Source organism: Podarcis vaucheri (genome assembly GCF_965113315.1).
Source record: "Podarcis vaucheri genome assembly, chromosome: 1".
NCBI classification, from domain to species: Eukaryota; Metazoa; Chordata; class Lepidosauria; order Squamata; family Lacertidae; genus Podarcis; species Podarcis vaucheri.
The window spans coordinates 1889433-1901810 of NC_138759.1; the positions used below are offsets into that span (position 1 = coordinate 1889433).

A 12378-nucleotide genomic window follows, 5' to 3' on the forward strand; every position below is an offset into this window, starting at 1 on the left:
TTTTTCACTTTATCCGACGAGATAAATTCTTGTCCCAATTTTTTATTCATAAGTAGTCTCCTGTGGGCTCTAGTTATGTGAGTTTCCTGTAAGCAAGTCACGTCCAGTTGTTCTCTGTACAAAATATGGAATACTTGTCGTCTCTTCAAAGGCATGTTCATCCCATTACAATTCCAACTGAGGAATTGCAGGGCCATCTTGTTATTTTTCTGGTATTCCTCCAACTGCTCCCAATTGTTGTTCCTCCTCTGTTGGTAGTGGAAGGTTCTGTCCAAACGAAAGGTTCAAGATGTCTATTACACCCTTTTGCTCAGCAATTGGGTCTACAGTTCCTTTCTGTAAATCTTCTTGATTTTTATGCAAGAACCTGTCTTTATCCTGTATCGTCTTTATTTTAACCTTCTTTCCCCTGTAGTCAAAGGACAGTCCCTGTGGGAATTCCCACCTAAAACGAATATCGTTCTTCTTGAGCAAGTAGACCAGGTCCTTATAAAAAGCTCTCAAGTCCAGGATATGTTTGGGGATATCTTTAAAAATCTGTATCGGTGAATTTCCAATTTGTAAGGCTTTTTCAAAATGCAGTCTTAGTATTTTATCTCTTTCCTCCTTTGATCTCAAGGTAATCAAGCAGTCTCTCGGTACCTTTCTATTTTGTCTTCTGCCCAATCTGAAAGCCGTTGTAATTTGGATTTCGTCTTCCTCTAGATCTTCCCAGGCATCTGCAAACTCCTTCATTAAAAAGTCTGTAAGGTTATCTCCTTCATCCTCTGGAATTGATCGTAATTTCAAATTCCTTTCTTTTCTTTGTAGTTCCCACAATGCCAGAGTTTCGTCGTGATCATAAACCTTTTTGGCAATCGGTTCTAATTTTTCCTGCGTCTCTCCAGCAATAGTTCTAGCTTCCTCCGCAATTTGACGTGTGGCAGAGTTCTCTTGCGTAAGCTTGTTTATAGATTCTGTGTTCAAGTCAAGTCTAGCTGTCAAGTCTGTCAATTTCTGTGAATTCTCTGTCAATTTCTTAGTATTCTCTGCCGTTTGCTTTGTCAAATTCTCCAGGGATTGGTTTATCTTGAGAAGGGCTTGCGATACTGCATCCATGGAGACTGCTGCACCTCTTTCTTGTCCTGTTGTCACTGTAGATGTTATTCCTGAGATCGAGCCTCTTTTCTTAAGTTGCTGTAGCTGCTTTGTCTTTGCTCTCGTGGTTATCTCGTCTGCTGGGCCACTCATGTCCCAAGGTCGTTTCCCACAGGAGCCTTCACCAAAAGGAAAATTCCACTGTCTCAAAGCGTAGCAACTTTCAGTTTACCCTCTAGAGGGAGCAAATCAGAATGTCCGCAAACCGAAATTACGAGTATTTATAACACAAATTTATCAGGAGGCTCCTATATGTATATTGCAGCACTTTCCCAATAGATAAAGTCCCAGCCTTCCCTGATAAATTGTATCCACCAAGTCCCAAAACTTTGTATCAAGTAAACAGTAAAGCTTCCACTTTGTAACCTTCACAAGAATTTTAAAGTCAGTTCAGTGTTCCTTTGTTTTATGAGCAGTTCGTACCAGGTTGGGGGCTGCAGAAGTTTTCCTTTTCCGTTAAATTAATCATGCAGCTTGTAAAGTCACTTTTTCCTCCCCTCTGCCCTGCAAGCTGGAGGGGATGATCAAAGTCCAAATGTCGGATTCAGGCAATTAAGAACAATTTTCCCTTACGGATGCAGCTTAATAACTTTCGTTGCTTCGATTGTCATGCAGTCGGGGGAAGGCAGACTTCCTTAATTTTTGCCTTCCCCGTTTTCAGCCTAATTTCAAATAATTTTGACACGAATACAGGTTCAGTCTTACTCACGGGTCCTTTTTGTCCAGATTGTTTAGGAAGGGAATCGACGCTCTCCACTAATGGCGACGCGGCTTCACTCTGCGGGCTGGGTAGCGATTCTCAGCACCGCGCTCCCCCGTTGTCGTTCCGGAGCCTTTAAAAAGGCTCTTTCTGCGGTAAAGAGGGGGCGCTTCGGGTGCCCACCGAATCTCCTTGTTCACAGGATCCGTTCCTGTGATTTTAGGGGTCCCCCGCTTGCCGAAGCGGGTCAGACCCGAACTCGCAGAGCCTTCCTCTCTCCGGAGCTCGGAGAGAGAGCAGCCATTAGCGCTGGCGCCGAACCGGAAGTTTTGATTGTTTGTTAACAGTGTGTTAGACCATAGTAATAGTCATAACAACAGTCTGATTGTAATTGTTTCAAAGGGTTCCTATTAAAGATAAAGCTGCCTAGAAATTACAGATTTAAAACAAAAACCTTTGGCCTTACAGGAGATGGAAACAGGAAGCCATTCATCTACAGTCACCCAAAGTTAAAGAAATTAGAAGATGTTGTAGTAGAACATTTCAGATCCTGGAAGGAGCGTGGAGGTACATTTCGGATGTAATTCAAATGCTAATCCATAGTATGTGTCAATTTACACCCTAACTTTTTCTGTTTCTGACTTGTATTAGGAAATATGTATTCTGTGCTTTTGTCACTACCAATTATCTGTTGAGTTTTCTCCTCGACTTTCTTCGGTGTAAATTTACATTCTGATTGCCAGAGTTTATGGCCTTTTCCCAAAACAACAACAAAGCCTCATTCCCTAGCCTTTATAATCATTTGACTTCATTAGCCCCTTACGAAATGTGGTTACCCAACTGACCATCGCTGCACCCACTGATAATGCCTGCTTTTGTTTTCAAAAATGTAGAGTTGAATTTGAGGAGGAAATATTGTGGTCTCCTATTCTGCTGCAAGGAGATGCATGAATAATGCACTCAGTGAACCAGATAAATTTCAGGGTGTATGATATAGTAAAGAGGCTGCTGAAGGCCTCCTCAGTTGAAGCCACTATCTCCTTGGTAACTGGTTGGAGCTGGGACTATGCATTTGCTGATATGGGGGTCTCCCTCTCTTTCTCCTGCATCCAATAGATCAAAGGGCACCTGAAGAAGGCCAGCCTGGGGAGACCAGAGTCATGATCTTCTCCTCCTTCCGTGACAGTGTGCAGGAAATTGCAGAAATGCTGAGCCAGCACCACCCGGAGGTGAGGGTCATGACCTTTGTGGGCCACTCCACCGGCAAGAGCACCAAGGGCTTTACGCAGAAGGAGCAGCTTGAGGTGAGGAGGGGCCGGGGGCTGGCGGGGAGCCCAGCGTGGCAAAGTCATGCTGCGCACGTCTTTCTTGTTGTCATCAGCGAGCTGTTGTTGCAAGGAGAGCTCCGGTGCCAAGAAAGCGCTCTTTGCAAGACAGTGGTGCCCATTTAGAACTTGGCTGCTGTGTGCCGATGCTCTGAACTCATGATGGTCCATACCTTCTGCTCGTTTAGCATGTGCTTAAGTCTCTTGATATTTATAGAATTAATGGGCGTGTAACCCTGCTGCTCACAGTTGCAAGCGCATGATCACGGTCCGGCTGCAGAACTGCCACTGTTGCACAAGCCCAGAGTAATCCTGCCTCTTTCAAATGATGCACTGTGATTCCCATAAGGCTCTTATGCTCAGTACCTAAATCTGGATGAACCAAGTGGCAGAAGTCTATAGAAACAAAATTACTGTTTGGTATCAACGTACATTTGGATTGTGTCGGCTGCTGCAGCTGCTACTACCACTACTATTTGGTAGTGACTTCCCCAAAAAATGATGTAGTGGCTTACAAAGACATATGGCAGAGGTCGGCAAGGTTTACCTTGGCTGGGCCGGTTCACTACAGCGGAGATCCCTCCGTGGGCCGGAGTGTGCGTGAGCGCACGACCCGTGATTTCCGGCGTCTGCGCAGACGTGATTTTCAGCGTCTGCGCATATGCAGATGCAATTTCTGGCGCCACAAAAGCGAGTCCCCACACTGTGCTGGTTTAGCGCAGCGTTCAGGGAATTGCCAAGCGGGCGGCTCGTGGGCCGGTTAAGCAACCCCCCTGGGCTGCTTGTGGCCCATGGGCCTTAGGTTGCCGACCCCTGACATATGGTGTAGCTATTGATCATAGAATCCTAGAATTGTAGGGTTGGAAGGGACCCTGCAAGCTTCTCTCCCTCCCCCCCCCCCCACAGCTTTACATATCCTGCTTTTCCTCTGTTGTGGAACTCAAGAAACTCAATATGTGATTCCTAGGGGAGTCACTCCTTTAGGCACCAGCCAGACTCAGGCCTTCTTAGCTCCAGTAAGATGTGACGGCAGGAAGCCAGAGGTGATTGACAGGTTCTCTGCAAAGCAAATGCTCATGTGTTTCCATCCTCCTTTAGGTTGTGAAACGTTTCCGTGAGGGTGGCTACAACACTTTAGTCTCCACGTGTGTGGGCGAAGAAGGCTTGGATATCGGAGAAGTTGACCTCATCGTTTGTTTCGATGCTCAGAAAAGTCCAATTCGGCTTGTGCAACGAATGGGCCGAACCGGACGCAAGCGGGAAGGGCGGATCGTGGTCATCCTTTCTGAAGGACGGGAAGAGCGAGTAAGACATAGAGCCAATAGGAGCCCATTCTGCAGCCAACTCATTGCATTCCTCAACATAGCCCACTTTTTTTAATTGCTTTTCCAAATTTCCCAAAGACGGGAGCCCAAATCCTAAGACTTACTGTGCCTGAAAGTAAGTCCTTTGAGTAAGATGAACCAGTGGCCCAGCGCTACATAGCTTGGCAGGACAGGTGTGCTGTGGCAAACATTTAGGATCTTCATGCCCAGATGTTCTGTGTATCCATCTCCCACAAAGCCAGCAACAAGGAGGACATAGCTTTATCTGAGAACATGGACTAGTGTGTTTGTAATATTAAACCATGGTTTAGTGTTCCATGGATGAGCCTTAGTAGCCCCAAGCAAAGCTCTGGGCTTGCAGGCTCCCCTTTCCTCCTCTTTTCCTTCTGGTGGCCATGGCAGGAGTAGACCTTCTGCCAATGATTCTTGGGTTACTGTTGCATGTGAACTAGGAATCCTGGTTTTAAACATACAAGGGTTAGTTAAACAATCCAGCAGCTGTGGGCTGTAGAAACGCTGCTTATTTTTGCTTTCTCTTTCCTGTCTCCACTGGTTTACTGGATCCAGGGTATGTCCTCCTGGTGAGTGGGCAGGCAGAAATAATGAGAGCCTCCAGGGACGCCTCACAGAGGGGTTCCGAGGAAGTTACCAAATTACCTGATCTCATGTAATCACATGATAGCAGTTGGTCCAGAGCATGGGCAGGTAAACCAAGGCCCGGGGGTTGAATCCGGCCCAATCACCTTCTCAATCTGGCCTGTGGACGGTCTGGGAATCAGCATGTTTTTACATGAGTAGAATGTGTCCTTTTATTTAAAATGCATTTCTGGGTTATTTGTGGGGCCTGCCTGGTTTTTTTACATGAGTAGAATGTGTGCTTTTGTTTAAAATGCATCTCTAGGTTATTTGTGGGGCGTAGGAGTCCGGCCCCCCACAAGGTCTGAGGGACAGTGGACCAGCCCCCTGCTGAAAATGTTTGCTGACCCCTGGTCCAGAGTGCTACTGGCCCAGAAAGGATTGGCACTTGACCCAAGTGTACAAAAGTCTGCAAGCCTAAGAACATAAGAAGAGCTCTGCTGGATCAGGCCAGTGGCCCATCTAGTTGAGCGTCCTGTTCTCACAGCGGCCAACCAGATGCCCATTATGGGAAACCCACAGGCAGCCTTCGAGCTCTGGAGAATCACCGTCCCCTCCTGTGTTTTCAGCAACTTGTTTTCAAGCTTGCTTTAGCTGCAGGTCTGTCCATCCTTACTTGGGAGTCTGTCCTGCTGAATGCAGTGGGGTGTACTTTCAGGCAAACATGCATAGGATTGGAAATTGCACCCCCCCACACACACAAACAAAAAACCACCAAAATTCTTCTTTGTTTTGCAGACATACAATCAAAGCCAGTTAAACAGAAGAAGCCTCCTCAAAGCTATTTCTGAAAACAAAGGGCTCCACTTATACCAGCACAGCCCACGGATGATTCCAGAAGGCATCGACCCGAAGATGCACAGGATGCCAATTACGCCTGCGGAGCGTGAGCCAAGCCCCTCCAAGCCCACCTCAAAAGGGAGGAGAGACCACACTCTGCTGCTGCAAAAGTGGCTTCCCTATCCCACTGGGGCAGGTAAGATGTGCAGAATGTTTTCTCCTCCTCTTGGGGTATTACTGTTATTTAAAGGCTGCTTTTTAGGGCCGTGCACTCACAATAATAATAATAATAATAATAATAATAATAATAATAATTTATTATTTGTACCCCGCCCATCTGGCTGGGTTTCCCCAGCCACTCTGGGCGGCTTCCACAGAAACCCAAAAAACACTAAAATATCATACATTAAAAGCTTCCCTGAATAGGGCCGCCTTAAGATGTCTTCTGAATGTCAGGTAGTTGTCCATCACCTTGACATCTGATGGGAGGGTGTTCCACAGGGCGGGCGCCACCACCGAAAAGGCCCTCTGCCTGGTTCCCTGTAGTTTCGCTTCTCGCAATGAGGGAACCGCCAGAAGGCCCTCGGCGCTGGACCTCAGTGTCCGGGCAGAACGATGGGGGTGGAGACGCTCCTTCAGGTATACTGGGCCGAAGCCGTTTAGGGCTTTAAAGGTCAACACCAGCACTTTGAATTGTGCTCGGAAACGTACTGGGAGCCAATGTAGGTCCTTCAAGACCGGTGTTATGTGGTCTCGGCGGCCGCCCCCAGTCACCAGTCTAGCTGCCGCATTCTGGATTAGCTGTAGTTTCCGAGTCACCTTCAAAGGTAGCCCCACGTAGAGCGCATTGCAGTAGTCCAAGCGGGAGATAACTAGAGCATGCACCAAACTGGCATACAGGAAAAGGGATGGCAAAATAGATGCAGCTGATTCCATACACACCTTAAGGGTCAACAGATTAATGCAAGGAAGCTGCTCTGTCCCACCAAGCAGCACAAAAGAGAAAAGTTTTCAAGGCTTCCTTGAGTGCTTCTACTGTAGTGATGAGGCATCGACCAACCAGAAGGGAGTTCAGAGCTCTGGGCCCCCACTGAGGAAGCCCTGCACAAAGATCTCACTGGCACGTCCCCCGAGGGGAGGGTCATAACGGGATGGGGAGGGTCATAGGCGTGGAAGTGGCCCTGCTCCACCAACTATAGACGGATAGGTGAGGGCCTTTGGAAAAGCATTATTGCACCCTGGCTTAGTTGTTGGAGGGGTGTCAGTAGCGACTAAATCCAGACCTGTTCCAGGTGAGAGGCACTTTTGCTGCTTTCCCATGTGTGTTGTCCAGCATCTAGATTAGAAGGAAACATAGACATACCACTCGTTTGAACGAAAAATTCCTCATTCACCTTCCTGCACGAGGGCATTCCGTGTGCAGATGTGTTTTGCCAGATGTTTTATCGTCTCCCTCGTGCCACACGGTGCAACATCATCTCACTCCTGCCCCATGCAATGGGGGGGGGTGTGTGTGTGTGTATTTCCTAAAGTCTGTCTTATCCCTCTTGGCTTTCCTGCTTTCAGAACTGGTCTGCTTCTATCAGAGGATTGTACCGTTGGAAGGGACTCCAAGGGACATCTAGTCCAAACCCCTGCAATGCAAGAATATTTTGCCCAATGTGGGGCTCAAATCCACAAAGGGAGGGCAATCTTGTTCTGAGCTCCAAGAGTTTAGAGGAATCTTCTGTTTGACAAGCTATGTGTCTGGTGCCTATTTGAGAGAATTTTCTTCTAAATATCAACCTTCTCTCCCTCCCTGCCTCCAAACACTTTCCAGATGCAAAGCAAACCCCTACGTCCGAAGCTTGGTGCCTTACAGCTGAAGAATTTGAAAGATGGGATAGATTGTATAAAATCAAAGCTGGTGATGGAATAAGAAACCCAGTTCTGCCTCGAAGTCACTTTGAAACATTAGAAGATGAGGAGACGAGAGTAAGTTGGGGCCTGAATGCGCTTGTTGGGTGTTCTCTGGCCTGGAGCAGGAATTCCAAGCTCTGTCTTGCTGGATGCGCCTCAGCCAGGAGGAAAGTGGACTGATCCCTTGTCAAGCATAACAAAGGGCTGCTTTTGCCGTGAACTTCAGACACCAGCTGGGGGATGGCTGTAGCTCAAGTCTCAAGAGTACCTGCTTTGCAGTGTTCAGTCCCCACATCTCCAGGGCTGGGAAAGTCTCCTGCCAGCAACCCTGGCCGTTGAATAGAAGACCACGTGTCTCACAGTCCATGCACAGTCCTTGGGTGCTCTCTTAACTAACAAACTGGAGTGAAAAATAAAGAGTAATTTAAGAGAGAGTCGTCTTCTTGCAATAACTGTAATTGTTTTATTTAAGCATCAAGCCCTGGAACTGGAATTACTATTTTTGTACAGTCTGGATCATGAGATGCTTTGTATTTTGCCAGCCAGTACTTGGAATGAGCTCTGTGTTGCTCTCTGTTTTGAAACCCAGGACTCGCAAGCCAAGGAGGTCCATGTGCTGTCTCTGACAGAGTGGAGGCTGTGGCAGAACCGCCCTTTCCCTACCCACCTGGTGGACCACTCGGATCGCTGCCACCACTTCATTAGCATGATGGAGATGATCGAGCAGATGAGGCATGAAGAGGTTGGTAAGCTCACAGCCTCACCGAACAAACATTATCTCCCTATAAGAGTCAGGTCAGATTTTATAGTTTGCATGAGACGGCGTTGTGCCTTTGTTGAAGGAAGCTGAGCAGGCCGAGGGGCCAGGCAGTGCAGTTTGTAGGAGTGGATTGTGGACTCGGGGGAGGGGGCAGTCTATGGTCAGCCATAAACCTCACTAGGTGGCTTTGGGAAAAAGCACCTCTCAGCCTGAGCCTACCATTCAGAACATTTAGAAGTTAATGGGCTGCAAAGCACTTTCAAAAAGACCTTTGCCAGTAAGGAAGCATCTTCAGATGCCTTTGCGTATGACCCTTTGTAGGCCCAAGCGGAGTTAAGAGAAAAGGCCCTGGGGTGCCTGCGGCCCCCATTCCTCTGGAAAAGGCATCCCTTTCTTCTCCAGGGCGCTCCCAGCGACCTATACCAGCTGGTGTAAGCACACTCACTATCCTTCTGGCTTAACACAGCAAGACGTTAGAGACATTGTAGTTCTAAACTAGTAATTTATTTACAGAATATACAGACAAGCAATCATGGTTCTCTCTCTCGGCTCCGAGAGCGGAAGAATCCATAGCGTAAAATTAAAAGTACAGTTTTACAGTCTCACACCGGAAGAAAGATAAGCCTGTCTTCCCTTCTCACGCTCCTCACAGACAGGCGTGTGAATCACACAAATCATACAATGCAGCTTCAGAGATCTGATTTGCTAACGGGGTTGGGGCAGTGTCATGCTTCATGCATCTTAGGTGAGTTCATGGCTGTCAGGGTTACTTCCAGATCCTAGCTCACAGAGGATCACGCTAGCCAGCGATCGTTAAATAAAAGTCTTTATTGAGTTACAGTCTCCATTCTCGAGCTGCTGCGTGCAACCCTACGTCTTATGCTTAGATCGGCGAAGCTCCGTCTGAGTCTCCGCCCCTTGCGCACCAACTTAATATCCTAGCCCTGCTCCACCTTTTCCGCCTGACAGTTCTCCTCTGGGTCCCTCTGCCCCCCTGGGTCTCTTCCTTCCGGGATTCTTCTGACGCTGACCCCCCTGACTCTCCTGTCTCCTTGCGCCGGGCTTTAGGACCTGGCTCCCTTTCCGGGCTGCCTACTGCGCCACCTTCCTGTGCATTTGAACTTGGCGCTCGCGCCCAACCTTCCACTTTCCGTCTAACCGTCACTTCGCTCCCCGATGAAGGTGTGGCCACTCCTGACTCGTGCCCTCCCTCCTGTTGCGAGCTGCCAGCGCTTGCTCCCTGGCGCTCTTCCTCTTTCCTACTCTCTGGCGGTGACGTTGGTCCCGATCTCCAACTGCTCCCCTCTGAGTCCCCTCTGGCTCTTTCTTCCTGGGGTGTCCCCCTAGTCTCCCCCCTTGCCCTGGCCACTGGTGCTCCTTTTTGTGAATCTTCTGATTCACTGGAAAGGCTCGGAGATCTCGGGTCGTCGTCATCACTCATCCTTTCTTCTGCCTCCTCCCCCTCGCTCTCTGTTTCCTCCCTTGCCCTCGCCTCTGCTCCTGAACCCCTGACAATGGCATTCAGGTTTGAGGACCTGTTGATCTTACCAACTTAGTTTAACGTAAAAACACTTTAGGTAAAGGTAAAGGTACCCCTGCCCGAATGGGCCAGTCTTGACAGACTCTGGGGTTTGTGCGCCCATCTCACATCTATAGGCCAGGGGCCAGCGCTGTCCGGAGACACTTCCGGGTCACGTGGCCAGCGTGACAAAGCTGCATCTGGCGAGCCACTTTAGTTTGCTGTAAATTCTGAGCAAATACATGCATGAGATTCTAACTGAGTTTTTTGGCTTTTCTCTGTGTACCTTTTATTCCAAGCACAAAAAAGCTATGGAGACAGTTGTGTCCTGCTGTAGTAAAGGGGGAAACAACCCTCTGTTTCATGCAGATGCTCACATCAACACACAGATGAACCATAAAAGAAGCTTTTTATTAATGCCTTCCTGGCTTCATTGCTAAGGCAACGGAGGCTTGGCCAAACGGATTGGATTTTCCCCTAGCTAGAGTTTGCAGGTTCCACAGTGCTGCCTTCAGCGCTTTGAGAGCAGGCAGTGGGCTTATCTCCCATCACAGTGCTATGGTGCTTAGCACTAAGGCTGGAGATAAAAGATCCCTCATCGCCCTAAAGATCAGACTCTGAGCCTTATCTCCCAGTCTGCTTGTAGATAAAGATGAGGCCTGGCAGGCTGGATCTGGCCTGCAGGCCATGGGTGGCCGCCTCTCCTCTGTTAGAGAGAAGCCAGTTGCTCTGCTCTGGAATCCTGAGCTGTCTGCACAGCTGCTCCAGAAGAGCCCAGCAGATGACTTTCTGTTCAGTGAGAGTGTGCTTGCTGGGCGCAGCTCATTAGAATGAACACAGCTTTTGCACAATACCCCTTTCAAGGCTTTTCTGCTGTGCTTTTGCTTTGGGAGCTGTAGCTTCAACAACAGGAGCCTCCGTAGATGTTGACACCAATAAGAGATTGTGAATTCAGATTTCAGAAACTAGCTGGTGCCAAATTTGGTGGCCAGGCTGCTCACCGTGGCAAGGCGGTCTGAGCACACAACTGTCATCCTGGCCCAGCTGTGCTGACGATCAGTGAGCTTCTGGGCCCAGTTCAGAACACTCGTTTTGGCCTATAAAACCTCATGCAACTCTGCACCCCAGTGCTTCTTGGACTCCTTCCCCCCATATGAACTGACCTGGACCCTTCAATCATCCTCTGAGGCTCTTTCTCATATGCCTCTTCCGTGAGAGGCCTGGAGGGTGGCAACATGAGAACAGGCCTTTGCAGTGGTGGCTCCCCATTTGAGGAATGCTCCCTCCAGGGAGGCTCGCCTGGTGCCATGATTACATATCTTTAGGCAATAGGCAAAAACATTTCTTTTCTGCCCAGCCTTTGATTTTAAATTATCCATGGCCTCCTTGAGTGGTTGAGATGTTTTAATCCTGCCTTTTAAGAATATGATTGTCTATTAGATTCTTATTTCGTTTTGTTTTATGCGGTTTTTAATGTTTTGTTTGTTTGTTTGTTGTAAGTCGCTTTGAACTATTGTTGGAAGAAAAGTAACTAATTAATAATAATGATTAAATGGTGAGTGGTTGAACTTTGAGGTTGAAACTGAGATATGGAAGCTAGGAGCTAAAGGGCACCTTAAACCCCTAGGTTATGGATGGAACAACGGAATGTCTAGGTGTGTGTTTTTTATAACAAGAATGCAAAGCTGAAAATGAATGAATTGCAGCTAAAATATTATGTTCATTTTTTATTCTGTGGATTCTTTAATAAAGTGTGCCCTGGGTGGATTTCAACCCCCCTTTTGTAGGAAGTGTGACAGACCCCTTTCCAGGCGCTTCTGCTTTAGCTAGGGGTGCAGATGTGCTTCCAGTGAATAATAATAATAATAATAATAATAATAATAATAATAATAATAATAATAATTTATTTGCACCCCGCCCATCTGGCTGGGTTTCCTCAGCCACTCTGGGCGGCTTCCAACAAAGATGAAAAATACACTAAAATGTCACATATTAAAAACTTCCCTGAACAGGTGATGCCGTGTGTTGGCACACTTAGGCAGGTTTTAAGCAGCAAACTCACTTTGGGTTCAGGAGCTTGAGTCACGCGCAGTAACTATGCAGTTCTTGGCCTGCACTAACGTCAGAGTGTTATATTTAACACTTGTCGGTTTTTCTCTCCTACTTCAATTCACACTCCTACGCCAACAAAATGGCTCAAGGCTATAATTGCCCACATGTGCGACTCCTACTTATGGCTGCTGGGATTCCATGGGCGGGAAACTGTGGCTAGAAACCTGCAGAGAATCCAGAGGAGG

General features: G+C 47.8%; 1 protein-coding gene across 1 annotated transcript in view; it reads left to right on the forward strand.

Moving 5' to 3' along the window:
• Positions 1-12378, forward strand: part of FANCM (FA complementation group M) — a 76832-nt gene that overhangs the window by 47346 nt on the left and 17108 nt on the right. The window contains exons 8-13 of the mRNA XM_082229624.1: positions 2306-2404; positions 2954-3141; positions 4261-4467; positions 5862-6099; positions 7723-7877; positions 8392-8544. Of these exons, the coding sequence (XP_082085750.1) occupies positions 2306-2404; positions 2954-3141; positions 4261-4467; positions 5862-6099; positions 7723-7877; positions 8392-8544 (1040 nt within the window). The remainder of the gene's footprint in view (positions 1-2305; positions 2405-2953; positions 3142-4260; positions 4468-5861; positions 6100-7722; positions 7878-8391; positions 8545-12378) is intronic.